Below are 21,313 nucleotides of genomic sequence, written 5' to 3'. Positions count from 1 at the left end.
GTGCATAGTTGCCTCCAGATTCCTAAATACAGACAGCCTACAGCATATTTTATAGGGTGGGTTGGCATGTATGCATGCATTTGTTTTGAAGCAATAATTACGTTTGGCAATCCAGGAGAAATAATTGTATCAAAAGTATTTATGTTAGTAAATTTTTAGAATTAATTGAGTGATTAATCAGGTTTTTAAAAATGCTTTTCTTTTCTTATGACCAGAAAATACAAAGTACCTGACATACTGATTACAACAGTAGAACCGCCTGCAGAACTTCAGTACACGGGAAGAGGTTGCTTTTTACAGGCAAGGTAAGGCACAGGGGCAGTGCCAGTGGGTCTCGAGCCCAGCTGTCAAAGAGTCATTGTAAATTTTTTTGAGAAAAAGCTTATAATTATAGTTATAAATAATAATGATAACAATTACTTTTCATGTTTACATTTATTAGAATTTGCAGACCAAAAAAACATGCGCAGGGTGAGAGTAATGCAACACAAATTGGTGATGTGAGTTTTAAAATTTTTTTTTATAAGTAATATAAATAATTTAATAAATGGCAATCTTAGGGTCTCTCTTCTAATGAGCCCAATGGCCCTGATTAGGAGTATGTAGTATGTTTGATATAATATCACAGCACTTATTGGACAGTACATGCCTTGATATTATTGTATTATCCAGACATTATTAAACAGTGAGCTATTGTATAACCAAGGACTCTATTATCTGCCTTGTATTTGACAACCACTTATAAGACCAGTATAAATAAATAATTGCATGATGCATGGATCATCACTACTACTTATACTATTTTATATTCGGTTTTAATTTCTTGAAAACCTTTTTATTATCTTCAGGCACTGCCGTTTATGGAATATGAGTTGCACAGACGAATTATAAATAAACTGAAGGTCAGTTAAAGATATCATAATACTTTACTATCTTCAGACAAATTCTTAGTAAATTTTTTAGTAAATTTAGTTAATTATTTGGTTAAATACCAACATTAAATACCTACAGTACTATATCTAAAACTACTTTTTTTTTTTGTCATTTTAATATAATCTCTCTGTCACTTTCCAATTCCAGAATCATGGATTCAGATAAAACAAATTCACACCCTAAACCTTCATATGCCCTTATATGAAAAAACATCATGTGATTAAACCTCATATGATATACCCTTATATAAAAATTAAAAAAACATACGATACACTCGTAGTATGGAAATCAATGAACATCTTAAAATATACCACTGAAATGAACAAAACTACATTCTAGACGAACGTGTTTAGTGTGGTTACAAATAAGCGCACAAGAAACAAAATATCATCATTGTTGAACAAATTATACAGAATTATCATCCATATTTTTGTATTGAATGCAGCTGAGGCCATTCCTTTCAGGAAAATTTACTCGATTGCTAATTTCAGTACATTTCATATATGGATTTGTCTGGCATTGTTTCTGTAAATGTAATTACTGTGGCTTTTGTTGTATCTAGCAAAACAATTAGTCTTTTTATATGCAGACTATGTGCATTCAGATAAAAAAAAGAGAATTTCACCTTTGTCAAAACATTGATAAATTATGTTGGAGATAGATGTTGAATTTTTGGAGGTAATCATCATTAACCAACTACGTCATTGTGTGCACTTTTGCACTTAACCAAAACTGTCAATTAAAGTGTTGATATCTAACGATCGTGTTCAATTGAGATTACGGCCAATTCATTGAACCTCTCTTGACACATCGTTGATATTTTTTAAGTTTTTATCAACTTCAGTTTAAAACTGTCAGGGCATCATTGGATGAAATTATGGTTTATATTATATTTCTTTTAAATTACAATGTCAGGCCCCCCTCATGCCTGGGGACCCTGGCGCTCTGCCCCCGCCAGCGCTCGAGCGGGATGCAACTGAGTTTACGATTGCCATTCATTTTTCATAAATCTCATGTTTATTTTTATGCTCTTGTATGTTTTTTTTATTCAAAGGTAAAGGGTATGAATGCACTGTTTGGGTTGCGAGTCCAGGTGATAGTGGGGGAGGAACTACTTGTTGGAACAGCAGTACGTATAGTTTTGTTTATACCATAATTTCTAATCCTGATATAGTGAGTAGTTATCCTGTTGGAGAACAGTAATTTACAGGGGTGGCACCAGGATTAGTTGACTAATAAAGGGAGTGAACAACTGCGAAGCATTGTATTTTAAATAAATTTTATATAGTAGATTGCATGTTAGCAATCGTTACACTGAAGATGGCGAAGGATTTGCCGAAACATGTCTGTTTTGTACCAAGTTTTATAATAAAATTCATTAGGCCTTGCCTATATGGTATTGCGGTTGAAAATTATTGTGGTATTCTTAAGATGTATTTGCTGTCTGCTACTACACAGAATATTAATAATAGTTTTTCATTTGTATTTCAGACTGGGACAGCTGTTTATATAAGTGCTCTTCCTCCCCCTTCAGCGTTAAAATTGACAGGGAAGGTTAGTAAACATGGAATATAATCAAAAAGTAACCTTTCTCAGGATTGTAGTTTCTAATGACTAAATGACTTTACCTTATCCTTGAGATGTGTTGGGACAGCCAGGAGACAGGGTACTGAAGTCTGCTGTGAGTCGCAGGAACTTAATGGAAATCGGAATGATCTCCACATTCCTGCGAGTAAGCAAAAATATGGAAACTAACCCATCTCCTGCAAATCATGATGTTTGCATGCTCTTAGAGAATTTAATTTCTTTAAAGACCTATACAGATTCATCAGCAACGTTAATATATTCGTAATTGTATTAATAGATCATCAGCTTTTCTCTTTCTGTTGAAATTCAACATGTTACTGATAGTGTTAGCCTTAAAAACTGACAAAAAAAATAGCAACATTAATGTATTCGTAATTGTATTAATAGATCATCAGCTTGTCTCTTTCTCTTTCTGTTGAAATTCTACATGTGACTGATAGTGTTAGCCTTAAAAACTGACAAACAAATAGCAAAAATTATTAATTCTCCTTCAGAGAGGCAAGGGTAATAACATTAAATAAATCTACCTTGAAAGGAAAAAGAATGTTTCTCATAGATAACTAACAAAATGAAATGTATTTTTAAAGTAAGGAAGTAATGAATAACTGTGTGTCTTCCGAGCTAATTGGTCATTCGTTTGTTCCAAGACCCCATGGTCATTTATTTGTATTTAGGCCTTTGACCCATTTACATAACAAAACAACATTTAGAGAACAGCAGAAAGTAAATCTAAATAAAGGTAAATAAAGATATTTTGATAAATTTTATAAAACATTACAATCATTTGATGAAATTAATCGATGGAACTTAGAAATAGTTGGGTTTTATATAAAAGAAAGATGGAAGTTTTTCCTATTGTCATTTTAACGTAAACATACTGAAGTAAAATGCAGTTCATCTTCTATGCATTGATCTTAGCATAATTTACATATTCTATTGTTTTTGCTTACTATATTCCATATGCCTTTCTCTATTTCTAAATCTAGAATACCAATCAAAATTTTGTTAACATACTTCAATAATAGAATCTGTCCATAAATCATGAATAATTTTGTAATTTAAACTCATTTTTAAAGGATTTAAAATAATTTAATCTTGAATATGTTTTGACTTTTTCATTAAAATGTTGTTGTTCTATATCAGTTAGTCTCAGTTTGAGCTCAGAGATAAAAGAAGCAAACATGATGTAACCAACATAATTCATTTCATTCAATTGTTTTAAATTGAAGAAGATGAAATTCATAAATATAACCATCCTTGTCTATAACATGTAACATGTATTCTAGCTAACTTATAACACAATTTATAATGTACAATTTGCTAGAGAATAGCTATAGGCCTACCTAATATATTTTATAGTATTCATTATCTATTATTTTCATTATCTACAGACTGGTAATATTGATGAGGATGATAAAAAAATTTCAAGTCTTCAAAAACGGATTTCTGATGCAATTGCTAAAAATAAAGAACAGTACAACTTGACTACCACAGTAAGTTATTTATAGAAGTAACATAGAGTTTGGTATAGTTACCTGACTACAATAGAACCCCCTACTAAGGGGACACGTTCGGGACTTAAAAAAGTATCCCCTTAATAGGGGTGTCCCCTAAATAGGGATACCCCTATTCGGGGGTCACTAACCAAAAATGTGAAATTGTCCCTTTAATAGGGGATTTTGGCATGTTTGCATTTAACCATAACATACATTATTTATAATGTAATTTTTATTGACATAAGATTCAGTTACAGCAGAATTAGAACTAATTTATAGCAATAATTAGCAATGCAAAATTTATTTATATGAAATCAGCAGAAATGTACTTAAAACAACAATAGCTTTATATGTTCCCAATCTTATTTCATGATGCAGTGTTATTGACCAAGTATCATTTTTTTTTTTAAATATTGAGCTTTTTATTGGATAGTAGGATGAATGGAGTATTTTGTTTTGGTATAGATTAGAATCCTATATGAAAGTACACAAAAAAAAAAGGAATCCCCATGGTTATGGGTCAAAATTTACAAAATTGGTTTATATGGGGTATCACATGCAGTAAGACTATACCAATTTTCACTTTAAGAATTCAGGGGGTGGGGGGTGGAAATTCTGGTTTATTGCTCAAAGGGTCTCAATATAGTAAAGTTAAATGAATTTTTCTTATTTTAAAGTCAGGCTCCGGAGGAAAAACATTTTTTGATATGTTGTAGAACTGATTTTTCTAAGACAGAAAAAAGTTGTTTGACGAAAAACTGGGGAACGGTGAATGAGATACAGATTTTTTAATATTTAAAAACTGGAGGAATAAGGTGTAAAAATGGACAGTTATTAATATTAAAAAATCTGTATCTCATTCACCGTTCCCCAGTTTTTCGTCAAACAACTTTTTTCTGTCTTAGAAAAATCAGTTCTGCAACATATCAAAACATTTTTTTCCTCCGGAGCCTGACTTTAAGACTGCTGTGTTGTTTTGATACAATGGGAAAAAAAATAAGTGTCCCTTTAATAGGGGTTACTTGACCATTTGGCTTACTCAGAAAGTGTTCCTGTCCCCTTAATAGGGGCTGGCTGTACTGTATAAAATATATATTGCTCCTAATTTAATGTAAAATTGTCACCTTAATATGGGTGTCCCCTGAATAGTAATGCAGAATAACATAAAATTAAATACTAACTAAAAATTATGTAAGAAAACAAGTAGAACTGGACCTGGATTTCAAACATTAAATACAAGATCACATTGGTAAGCAATACATGGGGCAACTTCACCCTTCCCCTTCCCCACCCTTTTGGAAAGTATAAAAAGAAAAACAGAAAAAAGAAAGAAAGAAAAAGAAATAATTGATCGCCAAAAATGGCTCGGAGGTAATTTTCGGGCATCTAGAAAACCGGTCTCCCCAAGGTAGTGTTGTCTCGATCGGCCCCACTTTTGGTTCCCACTTTCGGACATCTCTGTATCCGCCCCTGAATACCACTTTATTAGGATGTATAAAATATTGTAAAGGACACTATCCTAGCATACCAGAAGCCAATCTAAATCTTACAAAAGATTTATTTCCTAATCCTCAATCCCCACTTCCTTACAAAACAAACAAATTTCAATACAATGTTGATGTAGAGTCCTGGTGTAATTGTATGTGTTTTAATTTGACATTTGATTGCCATTTTTCCACAGTGCTTGTTAAGGAAAATTAATTGCTAATTTTATGAAAGGTTCAGGTGGTAGCACTGATGAAAATGAAATGCTCATTAAGTATTTGAAAAACATGTTTTTCCTAAATAAGATTGAAATCAAAAATCTCAGAAATAATTTGTAAAACATTTTTTTTTGCCACCAGGACCATACAACTGAATTAACAGATAGTCCAAAACACACAGACAGTCAATTGGATGTTGATGACCTCGGTGATTCACAACTATATAGAGACGCGTACATATTTGAAGTAAGTCTACATGCACACCTGCACACCTGCACTTTCAGAATTTTCTTTCCGACTCAACCGTATTTAAAAGAACAGCTTTCTCATTGACTGTAAACTGGTACAGTAGGAGCTGTTGTGTGTGTGTGAAGAACTGTGGAGATTCTTTAAGGTGTTTGGTCCCTGGCTCAATTTCAGACGCTGCTCTTGTTTAGGTTGTTCGTCCTGTGTGCAATGTGGCCCATGTACACATTATATAGACCGGGATCCGGAGGGTACAGGATGGAAAACTGGACCCCCTGTTGTGGAAGAAGTCAATCATTTAGTTGGGTAACACTGCTTAAATAGTATATTTACAGTCATGGTCATCTAATGTCGAGGTGCCTATTCTTAAATTTGTGCAGGGATGATGTGGGATCTTTTCCCCTATCCACACTCCTGAGTCTAACATCTTTGGCATTCAACATGAACTGTTTTTGGCTTGTTTAACATGAACATTATATAGAGAAAACAGACTTGAATTTTAAACTTGACATATTATTAATGTATCTTCTTATATGGTATTCAATTAGAAAACTATCCCAACATTTTTTGAAATAAATTCATTTGGATCCAAATATAATTTGTATGAAATTTTCATTTGTGTTGATCCAGCAAGAAAAACAAAACAATAGTACTCACACTACGTTTCGCGAACGATCCGTTCGCTTTCTCAAGTAGACTGGTGATGTTATCGCCAGTCTGGTCTGACGTCACCTCTGTGTTGTTGAGGTCGAAGTGCATCGCTGCGACGTCGATGAGCCCCCCCCCTTCTTAGTGTTGTGGTCCAATATGATATCATCATAGATATGTGATAGAATGTGTCCTCCTTGTCTTCACCAGTACATATCATACAATTTATCATATAGCATTTTAGCATTTCTCAAGTACTTATTGGGTGAATCAATTAGTACCAAGGTTCCTTATCTCAAATTACAGTAAATGACATTGTCTATCCTCAGTGCAGCGTAGTGCATTAGCAGCACCCTGGGGTCCAACTTAAAAAAAGGGGCGATGAATGTTTGTTGGGAATCATCTCTAGTGTATGTGTAAAAAAATTTCCTGCACGTCCATTTATAACTAGTGATGCTGGTTCTGGTAACAATAAGGACAGCATGTTTTGTAACACCATACATGATTGGAAAGTATAATACATACTCCAAGTATTGAAATACACGCCATCGTGTTGGGATTCAATATTTCGACATTAATTATGTCATCATCAGGAATGATGAAAGTTCCTGATGATGACATAATTAATGTCGAAATATTGAATCCCAACACGATGGCGTGTATTTCAATACTTGGAGTATGTATTATACTTTCTTATCTGAGATTAATCAGTGGACCTTTCGGTTCATACATGATTGGTTGTATAACCTTCAGCTCAATAATCATTTACAGTCTCCTTCTGACTATTAAATTATAATTAATAATATAGCTATAGCCTTATTCAAATTGAATAACATTGATTTGTAAATGACCCTTTAGCCTATTGCAAATAATGATTGGCTACCGTTAAAACACAAGGGAAGAAGAAAACTAGCCATTATAACCAGATGGATGCATATATTGACCTTTAACTGGCCTAAATATATTCAGACTAAGCTGAGGGATCAGATCCAAATTCAAATGCAAATGGAGTCTATCTTTAATTATCTGTAATTGCAAGAAAATGAAAATAAATATTTGTTTGCAATAGAAATGATGTACAGACAGAAAAAAGAAATGAAATCCTAGCTTGGTCTTGAACCAGGGTGTGCTGTAACATTCAGGAATGCTACTAGGCTCTCACATTTTTGAGTTTTTTTTTTTATCCAAAACTTTTATCCCCCTTGTTGATTTTATTTTATAGATTGATGATGCTGATAACAAGGAAATTGCTGATGCCCTGCTAGAACCAGACCTGCCAGCAGGTGGTACCCAACAAAAAAACAGACAAATTAAAATATGATACCCCTTTTACACTGCAAGAAAAATTGTGTTATAGTGTAAACGTCAAAAAGTCCTACTAGGGTTGCCAAAAATTCCGGAAGGGACGTGCGGGACACATTCAGCGTAGGACAATCCGGGTGCATTCCGGAGTCGCCAGTGTAAACAGCACCGAATTTGATTCCGGAATTAGGCCTTACCTAGCGCCTATTGCATGTATTGTTCGATGTAAATGAGAAATGCACCCGGGATTACTCCGGAAATAACCCGGGTTGATTCTGCCTTTGGCAGTGTAAAAGGGGTATGAGTCTTGCCATCCCAAAACCAGCATCAGTGAATATTGACTTTTTAATGTATTCTTAATTTATACATTAAAAGCTTAAAATTATGGATCATATAGTGAAATTGATTTACTATTGGCAAAGTTATGAGAGAAAAATGTTACAGCTTCTCTATACTAAAGTATACAATACTACCACATTCTCATGCTAATTGCTCAGTTTTAGCAATTAACGACTGTACACTGGTTTTGGAATGACAAGCCTCATATGAGTAGTAGCCACACTAGCCCAGCTATTGAGTTCAATAAAATTAATTTTTAACTTTTCTAATGTAATTATTTGAATGTTTTGATATTTCTATATGTATTTTTAATTTTGAATTAATTGACGTTTTTGAAATTTAATTAAAATAATATGGTGTATATTTATATATTTATATTTATTTTTGTAATATGATATAAATTTTTAACTTTTCTACTGGAATTATTTGAATGTTTTGATATTTCGATATGTATTTTTCCACCTGACTTGTTTTCCTATGTTGTCTTTATTTGTTGATTGTAAACAAACGTTTTCAGCCTTTGTCTGTTGTTTTGTTTTTTGTGTTATACCTTAATAAATAAATAAACCTAAAGTTACATAAAGAGGTCATTTATGCTTGTTGTTGATTGGTCTAACAAAAAAAACGTTCACGATACAAATGACTCTCAGATCCATCTCTCAAGATCCGGACACCGGATTGGAAATTGTACAAAATAAATGTGAACTGTCCTATTCTTTACCGCGGAACTCATTTTGCACGATTTTTTGTCCGGGCACCGGACCGGAACCGGGCTTTGATGTGAAAATAGCTTAATACTGACTATTGACATTGTTATGTTACATATCGACAATATGTAGTTTGTTACGTTATGTTGTTTACAACAATTGTCTTTCTTACAGGCTTCTTTAGTTGTAGTACTGAAAAAATGCCAGGAGATCTCAATTTGACAAAACAAGTACAGGTAATATTTTTGATGTTTCTTTAATACTCAATTTAAATCATAGTCAAAAAACAAAAATAATGTTAAAAATAACATTACAACAATTTGATGAAAGTTTAGAAAGTTAATTTTTGAAAAATAATATCAATAAAATCATTATTTACAATTAATTATGAATGTTTGGTATATTACAATAATTTTTTTTTTTTTTTTGTAAATTGTTATTGTCGAAATAAGACTGTCATAATTGTTATTACTAGACTGTGAATCTTGTGTGGCGACAGAGCATGAAGCAACCATCCAATCAGAACTTGTCACGGATATTTGAAAATCTTCTTGAGGTAACCTTTGACTTGCACATTAAAAACATCTACATAGTTTTGTTAATTTTGATAGGTTTTTTTCTTATTATCATAACATTTTTTTTCACTTTCAGAGCCTTTGCTTCAAACTTAGGGCATTATATCCTTGTTGTTTGTGTTCGTTGCAATTCGATGTCGCTCTTCCAGAAGATGAAATCATTCAGGTATATCACATGATAGATGTCACATGATATAAATCATTTATGTGTCATTTGTGTGGTGATGTATATCACACAGTGTGCCACATTTATTGTCACATTATGTATATCAGCACATGAAAGGTGTCACTTTGATTGACATCATATGATAGATGTCACATGATGCATTAATAATGTTAACATGTTACAGTATTATTATCTAATGTTTTTAAATTGTACACAAAATACCTTGTTAGATATGGGTGACAGCGGCATTATTAGAAGTAGCCGACTCAAAATCAACTCCAAAAAAGAAAGGTAGGAATTTCATTTAAAAAATGCATTATAACATGTATTTAGAGCATACAATAGATTAATATTTAGTGTACATTTGTTTTATCTGATCTCATTTTAATTATAATGAAATACAGTTTGCTCAATTCAGTGGTTCATCCAGGGAACGACATAAGGAGTGTTTGAATGTATAGTGTGTTTAAAACATTACTTAAATTCTTCTGCAAAGAATGCTGATAATGTGTAAATGTTTTGTTCCCTTTTTCCTAGGCCCAAGAAATTCAGCTGATGCTGATTTGATGTTTGCAATAGAGGAGTTATCCCCACCCTCACCCCAGCAGTCACAGACCCCAGTCAAAGGTAACTGTCAGCCTAATGCACATGCTAAAGCTTTTTGTACCTGTGATATGCTGTGGTTGTGAAACATATATCTCTGCCTCACCACTTACCTAAATAAAAGTAAAATTGAGGGCATAATCATATCCTATCAATTTTGGACCTCGCAATATATATTGTGATATAAACCCCATATTACAATAATTATAGTACACACTAGTGCTTGTATATCAGTTTGCTAGATGAACAGAATGAAAATATATACTAAATGTGAATTATTGTTTATTTACATTAATATGTTTAGCAGCATACTGCGAATTTAACCTTGCCTCCTCCTTCCCTATTTTCTTTTGTCTCTAATAAACTGTACTTTCCCCTCCTAAGCATTTTTTTTTTCAGTCACCAGGTAAAAATTGTCTTTTGTCATTGTAATGGAGAGCAGACAAGAATCAACCAAAAATCCATAATTTATACATCACATCATTTACATACACATTTTTTTTGTTTTCAGGTGTAAAGTCTGCTACAAAATTAGACAAAAAACTTCAGATAAAGGTAACACAAAATTTGTAATAAATTATAAACCTTATTTAAGTCAGTCTATAGGCAGTTTAACAATAATATGAATTTAATAATGTCCTTTCATATTTGCCAAAAGGAGTGGACCTATGGCAGGTTGGTTAAGGTGTGTGCCTTCCAAATTTAGGGTCGTGGGTTTAAATCATTTAATAGGTCAAGATTTATTTCAACAACTAACAGCATGCTGTTACTATCCCATTTACCAGCAAACCCTTTAAAAGGGCATTCAGACAGGTTGGTGAACCAGGTTTTGCCAGAATCTTATCTCAATAATCCAATTAAACATCAAAGAAGAATACCTCTACTTAAGAGTCATTATCACAGCATGCATTGCTGTTTCTCATTAAATTACCAGTATAGTATTTAAAAACCATCCTGGAGAATTTTAAAAACCTGTTGTTCAAATAAATTTGGCATTTTTATTACCTTAGAGCCCTATAATTCCAGATAAAAATCATAATAGATATGCTTTTGAATTTTAAAAATCAATGACTTATGTTAGAAGTTACAACATCGTTTTTGGTTTAATTGTGCTAGTCTTCTTATGAACTATTCACAACTAATGAGCCTCACTGTTAATCTTGTTACAAAATTGCCTGAAGCAGTAATTAATAGAGATAAGAAGAGATCGGCAAAACCTGGTTCAAAAATTGAAAATTGGTAAATGGTGAAGTTTCCTCATGGCCCATGTAATATAGTGGTGGTAAGATTTGTTTTTTGTTAAATATATATACTTTTTTAATTCAGGAAATGTCTGTGTACCCTGAAGTGCAGTTGACACCGTTACCCAACATACCAGGAGCACATATTGACGAGTACCTTGGCAACATCAACATCTTTTTCATCCGTGAATCAACATCATTAACACAGGTGATTTGGTTTTTTCCTTTCTATTTGTATTAACTGTGCCACTTTTACAACACACATACAAGTATTTAATGTATCTGCAGTATAAACAAAGAGTAAAGAAAATAATTACAAACTATTTGTTTTGTTGTGTATGCTTGTTTAAATGTTAAATGTTTGTATAGCCTTTTTATAAATGTCTAATTATTTTGGTTGTTGGTTTTGTTGTAATGTAAATGAAAATTATGATTTTAGCTGAATAATTTTAGTACAGTATTTGTAAAATAAAACCAAAATTTCATTAAAAGTTATTTTAGTCTAGACATATCATAAGTTCTGTCCAGATTATCAAATTTCCTTTGACAAAAATTGTTGTATGCCCATATATAATCATATATGGTCATGATGTGATGTCATCATGAACATATTTGGACAGGACTTTACTTAATTTTTACTCATCATGATTTGAACCCAAGAACCCTAGTTACGATCTTATGATGATAAAAGAAAATATATTTTATCAGTTAATTGTGTATCATGCAATACCTTGAGGAAAAATACTACCTTGAGGGGAAAGCTCAACTGAGAATATCAGCCTATTATTGCAGACAAAAGTAATCAGAGGGTCTTGGGTTTTAAGAAAGAGTGTAGAATAGCTAGAGGTCCGAATGTTGGGATTTCCTGGAAACGGAATCCTATCTCAAAAAGTATTACCATTCAGTGGGTGTCATTCAAAAAGGAGATATACACTGAAAGTTGTTTGTATCAAAAGTAACATATAAAGAACGCCTTTTCCAAATTTTTAACTCTATCCAAATTCGAGTAGAGTGCCCCTGTATCCCTTGGTAGTAATTTTTTTGTGTCAGACCTTTTGCTATTCTATAGTCTGTGGTTTTAATCTCAATGTGGCAATACTCTTTTCTCAAACAATATATTAAGTACTTTACCTGTGATTGAATTGCCTTGGGCTATCCTTAATTTCTTTAGAATGAGGTACACATTTATCTCGAGTGATGCTTTTTTTCTAGGGTGGAGGTGTAAATGGATTTATGCATCATTTTATCACAGAGGTGAATGCGATGGTGAGATCACATGTTGCAGCTTTAGGTGGAAATGCTCTTGTTGTGTATACTATGATAGATTGTATTTTAATGGAAAATCCGCATAAAAATCAGGTAATTTAGTTATGAAATTATGGTATGTTTTCTCTTAACCTATATACTCCTGCATTACATTTTTGTATAATGATCAAACTCAAGATAAAAATAAAGCCCTATTTTAGAAAGTAGTTATTCTAGGTGCTGTTAATATTTTGCAACCATTATTTTCAATAATTTTATTATTATTGTTATTATTTCTCTGTGTTTAACAGTTGCAGCAAATTTTTTTTCGATGTTACATCAGTATATGCAGTAGTGCATTTTAAATATACATAATGTACATTAAAAATTAAAAATGTTGTAAGTGAAATATAAACTGTTGAAATAGTAAAACAAATTGACTATGACTGTTGTTATTCATTATTACTGGTATATTTATATCACGAACATTTTATATTAAGATCGTAAGCTGGGGTTTCTGGTATTGGAAAAATCATCATTTCTAATATAATTATTACTATCTGTTATTGTCATTATTTTAACATATATTTACTTTCCTTGCAGTGCCAGTGTTTGGTCAACGTTAGTGGAGATGCAGTACATGTGCAATACGATAGTGATGTGATGTATATTGGCCAGCGCGTTGGAGAATCTCAAGGTTCATCGCCTCGCAACATTCCTCAGAGCGAATCATGATAAAGTGCTACATTCTGTATATGTAGTTCAGATGATGGCGATCACTTTACAAAGACAAATTATATAAATATGTAACTTTGAAATTATTATGCAAGTTCCACTGTTTTGGAGTTCTGTCTTTCTTTTAATGCTTTTTCTCTTATAAATTTCCTTTTTTTTTAACCATCACTGTTCATTCTCCTTTTTATTTTTTGTTGTTATGAATCGAACCTAGGAATTTTTGGAAGTAAGAAGACAAGTGGAGTTGTGTTTGGTTGTGAGATTTATTGAGAATAAGTCCTGCTATCACAGGAATTGAACCCAGAATCCTGGAATTAGAAGGCAAGCATCTTAACCACTAAGCTATTCAACTCCACTACAAATTTATTGAATTAGGCCAGTGAGGTTTATCTTATATTTATTAGGAACCTTATCCATCCATTTGTACAGTTTTTTCCAATGTTTTGTTTTAAAACAAATAAAGATTAACAATAGTAAACAATAGTGTGAAACATGGGCGTTAAAAGTAAGCAATTAGAAAAACATTGGATTGTTTGTCTTTATTTGGAGTACTGTATGATATGTACTAGCAAGGAGGTTAAAATAAAATTTGGAAGAGATGTTACTAATTACTCTACATATTTTGATAATGCCTGTAATGGTTTTTTTTAAGGTTTAGTAGGGCTTATCCATCCATTTTGTACAGTTTCTTCCAATGTTTTGTTGCGTATTCTTATACAGCATATAAACCTTGAAGCCAAATGGGTGTGAGTTTGAGACCAATTCTTGACACATTGCTTCTTCAAGATATTTTATCTCTGTTTATATCTCTATAAAGCCTAGACTAGACTATCAAATTTTATGACAAAAATATGTGACATGCCCAAATACGGTCATGATGACATCACATCATTACCATATAGGCACATCATGACTATATATGGGCGTACAAAAGTTTTTTGTCTAAGAAAATTTTATAGTTTGGCCAGAGCTGTTGGACCATGGACGATTTTTTAACAAACTTAAGTATTGCTGCATATGTGTGTACTCTTTACAGTATGTCCTTTAAAATGATATTATTTCAGCAGGTTTTATGCTGTCTGGTAGATCAGTTGTCTTATTGTTGGGTTGCGATGATAAATGGATTAATTTTCTCTTTATTTCAAGTTCCCACACAATGGTCCTAACAGAGAACAGTAAAAACAAATCCCAAAAATATAGAATATTGAGAATCAGGGCTGGGTTTATTTATTTATTTTTTTTTTCTGGCATATTATTTCTGTATATTATTTTACTTGAACAAGTATGTTTCCATGAATTTTTGTTAAGTGTGCTTGAGCTTTATTATATAAACATGAAAAGAAGTTGCAAACATATTGTTGTAAACAGTGAATATGATTTCATCATCATATCACATAAGCATTAATTAATTTGTTTTTAAATAATTCTTTTATAGAATATTGAGAATCAGGGCTGGGTTTATTTTATTATTTTTTTCTGGCATATTATTTCTGTATATTATTTTACTTGAACAAGTATGTTTCCATGAATTTGTGTTGAGTGTGCTTGAGCTTTATTATACAAGCATGAAAAGAAGTTGCAAACATATTGTTGTAAACAGTGAACATGATTTTATAGCACATAAACATTAATTTGTTTTTAAATAATTGTTTTATACATATTGTAATTGATCATGTCTATAAACTGTTCAATATTGTGGGATGTGTGCTGAGACTGTGATAATTTTCATCATACAGTTATAACTTGCAATGGCCCAATACTCTATACAAATATGTATAAACGCAATAACAAAGAAAAGTTTGAAATCAAATATTATTAGTTATACTTGAATGTGTGACCAAAATTAGCCAATCATTATCAGCTTTAAATGTCAAAAAATATATAAGCCTGACAGGCCTACATGAGGTTATAAAAACACTATCGATTGGATAATGAATGCTTTATATTCTTGATTTTTGTTATTTTTTTTTTAAAGAAGTGGTTAAAGTCTTTCAACTTCCTCTTCCATCTTTATCATGTTGGTTATTAAAGTAGTAATCCCACATCTGTAAATTTTTAGTTGATATTCATCCTTTGCCTGTTGAAAATGTTAATATCCTGACCTATCTAGTTGCAATGGAGCATGTGACCTATTGCATCTTTCTGGAGTGTCAATCAAAATTTACAACTTACCAATCAGAACATGGCCATGAATACGCGCCTTTCTAACAAGCACACGTGTTGTATTACCAACGCACTTGTTTGCGTATTTTTTGAAACTGTCATTTTGTGGAATCATAGCAACAATATTCCAGGGGCAGGCCTTAGCGTAAAGGTACATTCCAGATGCACTGGGTGATTTTTAGAATTTCTGTACATGCAAAAATGACATTGAGGGAGACTGACACTTCAGAAAATTGATGTATATTTGATGATAATGCAATAATTATATAATTTTAAATGTTACTTTATAAGTTGTTTCAGATAATGTGATGAATGTTTACTCAATTTAACAGTATGTACGAAACATTCAAATCAAGGTGTATGTAACTGCTGTAGTACGCTCGCATCTGTGTGATTGATATACAAGTACTTTAGTGTCTTTGCCGCTAACTCACGGTAATGTTATACAGTACACTATCATTCAGTCATACACAATCGTGTTTCAGATGTGCCGCCTCTCCCTATGACTGTTAAGCCGGCAACTGTGTTGTATGACGAATCCAACTCCGCTCCCTGTGAACACTAGAAGACAACGATCCGTTGCATGTGCGTCGCCACATTGCGTTCTTTATAGAATTGTGCCCGGTGAGTGCCCGGCTTAAAGCTACGTTCACATCAAGCCCGGACCGGTCCAGAGCCCGGACAAAAAATTGTGAGTTGCTACGTATTTTGAACGCTGTGTTCACATCGCGCATGGGACACGGTTGTTGGGTAAAGTACGTATGCGTTCGATTGGTTTGAACCAAGCAAGCTTGTTGTTGATTGGTCCAAGAAAATAAAAACGCACGATTTCAGGATACAAATGGCTCTCAGATCCGGAGTCCGAATTGAAAATCGTATGAATTTTATGTGAACAGTCCTATTCTTTACCACTGAACCCATTTTTCACAATTTTTTCTCCGGATTCCGGGCTTGATGTGAACGTAGCTTTAAGCTCTGTCCAGACTATTACATTTTCTTACAAAAAACTCTTGTATGCCCATATATAGTCATGATGTGTCTATATATGTCCATGATGTGATGTCATCACGACCATATTTAGCGACCAATGTCACATTTTTTTTGTCAAATAAAAATTGATAGTGTGGACATGGCTTTGGCAAATAGTAGTACTTCTTTCCTCAGACAGGGTTTGATCAAATATTGACTTGGCAAACACATGTATAATGTTCAACTATTCAATGAATGTTCTTAAATTACTGTCATTTGAATAGGCCTACTGTTGTTGAATTACAATAAAGTTTTATTTAATGTGTCTAAAATAATATCAGTTTGGGTTAGTGGTTCATATTTTTGTAAATTTAATGATCAAGTGTATAATTTTTAATTTGGTGAAGTAGGTTAATTATGAGGATGGTGATGATGACAACGACGGTGGTGGCGGCAACGACGATAATGGAGATATATTTTATTTTATTTTATTTATTTTTTTGCCTGAAGGTTTTCCCACTCCGAAATGAAATCTGGGCGCAAGATGATTTTGGCATTCACTTGTAACTTAATAATACAGGGATAATTGATGTCTTTTCTTTGTACACACTCAAACAAACAAAAGAACAGCAACAACAACATCATGAATAAATGTTTTAATTTTCGAAGTTTCTATCTTAGAAGACGTACAACAATGTTTATTATTTTCAAAGACACCTCAATATTGGAGATGTTTTTAGTAATGACAGTGTTCTGTTTTGTTGTTTTTTTTTTAAATCCAAACTCACGTTTCACCTTCACAATTGTACGCTATGTTGAAATTAAAAATAAAGGATTCATAAAATAATATTGATAAAAAACAGTATTTGTGATGCACGAAGGTAAGAACTTATATTTGTGAGTAAGGTGTTGTATTATAAGTGTTTCATTGCTTTGCCCCGTTTATTGATTTTATTTCTTGAGATAACAACGAACCTCGATCCCTAGTTTACAATTATTAGTATTACCTGGAGAAGCAGGATATTAAAAAATCTGAGACAAAACGTAATAAAATATAAAGAAACGGGGAAAAAAAAACACCAGAACTAATAAAAAATGTTAGCTAGCGTTTCGCGATTAGCGTTGCGGTTGGAGATGCAAATTTGTGTCTCTGTGATTATCATATTCATGCATTTGGCGAATGCATGAGTTTCGATTCACAGTTCCATCCATATCTGGAATGAAGTTTTTAAGATGATTTGGGTGCTTAGGCTACTGGTAATGACACTTCACTGAATGTATGCAGGATAAATATGTCTATTATTAATGCTTTGTACATTCTCAAATGCATTCAATTGTATTTTCAGAGAAATAATAATAGAATCAATCTATCTATCTATCTACCAACTTTTATACCTACTTCCGGTGGATGCATAGCGCGAAGTAAATGTTGCATTAAATATTTTTTTATTTTATTTTTTTTAAAACATCTTTAAGCAGGATAACATATACAGACGAGATCTAAACGCTGTTTTACAATATACCCTAGTCCCTCAGAAACACTGTACAACAAAAACAAACAATAAGGCAACCAGAACAAAATGTAAAATACAAATAGTAAAAACTTTGGTCGAAAACTAACCCCCGCTGGACACCGACCCCGGTATTTCAGAGACAAGGTTTCGGGGCCAGGAATTACCGTTCAATGTAAGGCTTAATTACATCACCCATACTTTCGCTCCAGCGATTTTTAAAGAGGCATTCATTACAAATCAGTTTGGGGATAACGTTAAGCGAGTGAACATAGACCTATCTCGTAGAATATCCATGTTGGTCAACAATAATCAGAAAGGAGGTGCAATAACATTTAGTCCTATACATAAACATGTTAGGGCGTAATCTCTACGTTCATCAAGAAGTTTCCAATTATTTTGTTTAATAAGATCGATCACACGAAAATTTATAAAATCAAAGAACCTCAGTATAGTATAGAAAGTTTTTTGTGCACTGACAGTAATTTTTACCATAATAATTGTTCGTTATGGTGAAATTGAATTTAAAATAGACATTTAATGCTAGGTAAGACCTAATATTAGTGAATGCAGCGTCCTATAAAATGAACCCTCATTCCTCTGAGATAAATATTATTTGTACCTAGAGAGGCAGAATATGAACAAATTAAGAGTTTCGCAAATAAAATTTTTCAAAGTAAAAGTATCGTAGCAGGTTATTTTGCCTGCGTCTACCTACTGATTTATTCTTACGATGAGACATACGTGGATCCACATCAACAACACCGATTGAATATGAATTATATATATATATATATGAATTATATATATATATGTGAATTAATTGTTTGCGATTTAAAAGTAAGCTTTGATATGCTTAAACCTATTAATAACAATGCCTACACTGAATTTGATATGTTTTAAAGAAGTATCTGTTTAATTGTCAAAAGATTATTGCAACATTCACGAACGTAAACGTTATAATAATAATTGTCGACTTATATAGCGCATATTGTAGGGACCCACTTGTACCCCTGGGTGGAGAGAGAAAGTGCCTTGTCCAAGGACGCAGGCGACGTGCACAGCGAGTGTTTTGAACCCCCGACCTCAAGGTTGGTATATACGTATTTATGGTTCACATAGGCTATGATCCGGTTGGAACACTGAGCTGCAACCTTATATAAATAAAATTGTTAGCTGGGATTTTTCGAGACTAACATAGCCTTAAATTAAAACGCATCGTGAGAATTTGTTCTAATATAGGATTTAAAAGAACCTAGTTGTTCAGATTGATGGAAATTTCCGGAGTGTCCAATCAAAGTTATAAATAGGCCTATATGCCTACACAAGATCAGATAGGCCTATATAAAAAGATAATTGAAACAAAACTAGCAGACAAAATAACATGTTTTAGTTATTAAATTGCATTGTTTGTATTAACATATTCCATAAAAACGATAGGCCTACTACAAACTTTATTCCCGATCTGACGCGCAATTATTATTTTTGCAAAATCAAATGCCGCCTCACGTCAATTTTAAATATATTAGCGCCCTCTATGCATACTAAAAAGATGAATTTATATGGCTTATGACTTTTGCTCTTATCTGATTTTGAATATTCTTTTCTTCTATAATGTCTTAGTTTTGTATTTCCTAAATGTTTGCATTTCTTTTTTAACTCTATAGAATAGAAATCTTTTCTATTATCTGTTGTCTTTTTTTTTTTTTGCACTGTCAAACTTTTCAGAGAGCATGATGGGAACTTCCGGTACAAAAATGATACACACAGTTTGCAAAGTTCAGCCATGTTCATGTTGGAAGTTGATACAATGATGTTTTATTTGGAACTTTAATCATTATTCTGGAATTAACAACTTACCTTCGATAGTAACATGGTTATATTTTTACCTGAAGTTATTAAAAGGAGGTGATTAGCCGTCTAAAATATATTTTAGGAACGTCGGGGCTCTGGAATTTGAAGCCTGTCGACAGGTAGGTAGGCCTAGGCTAGGTAGGGAGATTGGTTAACACGCTTGAGGCTCCCGTGTCTTAACCTGTGCTTGCCAGGCCCTTGTTGAAAGGGCCTCTCTGCGTTAGACACCCTTTTCTGTTTCGGCAGTTTTATTCGCATTTTTGATGTATGTAGCTTTTGGGAATTTTGATATTTGTTGTGGTATTTATTAGTGGTTGTGATCTTTATTCTTTACTCGAGGGTAGACATTGCAACGAGTTTTTAAAATAAAGTAGGGCCTAGGTTAGGGGCCTAAGCGTTAAGCAGTAGGCTGGAAGGCCTAGCCTGTAGCTAGGCCCTGGCCTGAGAGTAGCCTAGCCTAGACCTTCCATCTTCCTCCTATGCCTATGGATTATGACCGGTTGAGCCGCCGACAAGTTGAGCCGCCGGTCATTTCTATGGAACGCCAAGCGCGTCTCTCAGTGAATGTAGGCCTAGTGTGTTAATTGCGGCGTATTTCAATTAACTTATTCGTTCTTGGTACTGTACTGTTGTTTGGGATGTATTTCAGTTTATTTACTCAATTATTTCAATTTATTTAATACTCGGTTTTTGCACTGATTTATTAAATATTTTTTGGACGTATTTCAATTTGTTTACTTGTTCTTTCGTTTTAATTTAAATTTTGTGAGTATTTGCTCAGTCAGCTTGCCAGATAGTAAAAAAAAAAACTCCATACATTCTTATCATTTATTATATATAAGTTTAACAAATAGTACAAAAGTAAAAAGTATATAATTACAAAACCATAGTAAATACTGTATATTGACATAGGCCTAACACATTTAAATTTATTGTTTATAGTCATCTGTCTAATTCAGTCGGCTTGCCAGATAGTAAAAAAAAAAAACTCCATACATTCTTATCATTTATTATATATAATGATATATAATAAATAGAATTTAATTAAATAATTTAACAAAATAGTACAAATAACGAATAAGTTAATTGAAATACGCCGCAAACCAAATGTAAAAAATAATCAAGTTATTACATTTTTAATACGATTTTGCATGAATAATAAATAGATGTGTATAAGAGACAGGTGTTAGGCCTATGTTATTATACAGTATTTGCTATGGTTTTGTAATTTATATACTTTTTATTTTTGTACTATTTGTTAAACTTATATATAATAAATAATTTAACAAA

At 32.6% G+C, this 21,313-nt stretch overlaps 2 protein-coding genes across 8 annotated transcripts in view; both read left to right on the top strand.

The window, feature by feature from the left end:
• The window catches only part of LOC117116535 (C2 domain-containing protein 5-like), a gene marked incomplete at its 5' end in the record, with an annotated part of 51,219 nt that extends 34,226 nt beyond the window's left edge, over positions 1-16,993 (top strand). The window contains 17 exon segments of the mRNA XM_033260593.1: positions 216-305; positions 443-500; positions 849-902; positions 1,988-2,062; positions 2,425-2,487; positions 3,912-4,013; positions 5,861-5,965; positions 7,836-7,896; positions 9,136-9,197; positions 9,437-9,517; positions 9,613-9,702; positions 9,933-9,993; positions 10,240-10,329; positions 10,817-10,860; positions 11,632-11,754; positions 12,759-12,905; positions 13,395-16,993. Of these exon segments, the coding sequence (XP_033116484.1) occupies positions 216-305; positions 443-500; positions 849-902; positions 1,988-2,062; positions 2,425-2,487; positions 3,912-4,013; positions 5,861-5,965; positions 7,836-7,896; positions 9,136-9,197; positions 9,437-9,517; positions 9,613-9,702; positions 9,933-9,993; positions 10,240-10,329; positions 10,817-10,860; positions 11,632-11,754; positions 12,759-12,905; positions 13,395-13,526 (1,438 nt within the window).
• A 2,935-nt stretch (positions 16,994-19,928) lies between these two features.
• The window catches only part of LOC117116550 (rho-associated protein kinase 1-like), a 73,071-nt gene continuing 71,686 nt past the window's right edge, over positions 19,929-21,313 (top strand). For 6 of the 7 annotated variants that reach the window (XM_033260613.1, XM_033260614.1, XM_033260611.1 and 3 more), the window contains exon 1: positions 19,929-20,142. The gene's annotated coding sequence lies outside the window, so the exon portion shown is untranslated. The remainder of the gene's footprint in view (positions 20,143-21,313) is intronic. The other variant, XM_033260612.1, reaches the window with a different exon arrangement.

Source organism: Anneissia japonica, unplaced genomic scaffold, assembly GCF_011630105.1.
Source record: "Anneissia japonica isolate Jap-2015-1 unplaced genomic scaffold, ASM1163010v1 scaffold4058_len632159_cov189, whole genome shotgun sequence".
Taxonomy (NCBI): domain Eukaryota; kingdom Metazoa; phylum Echinodermata; class Crinoidea; order Comatulida; family Comatulidae; genus Anneissia; species Anneissia japonica.
The sequence above is the reverse complement of the archived record's forward strand: the minus strand, read 5'-3'. Positions and strand labels throughout refer to the sequence as shown.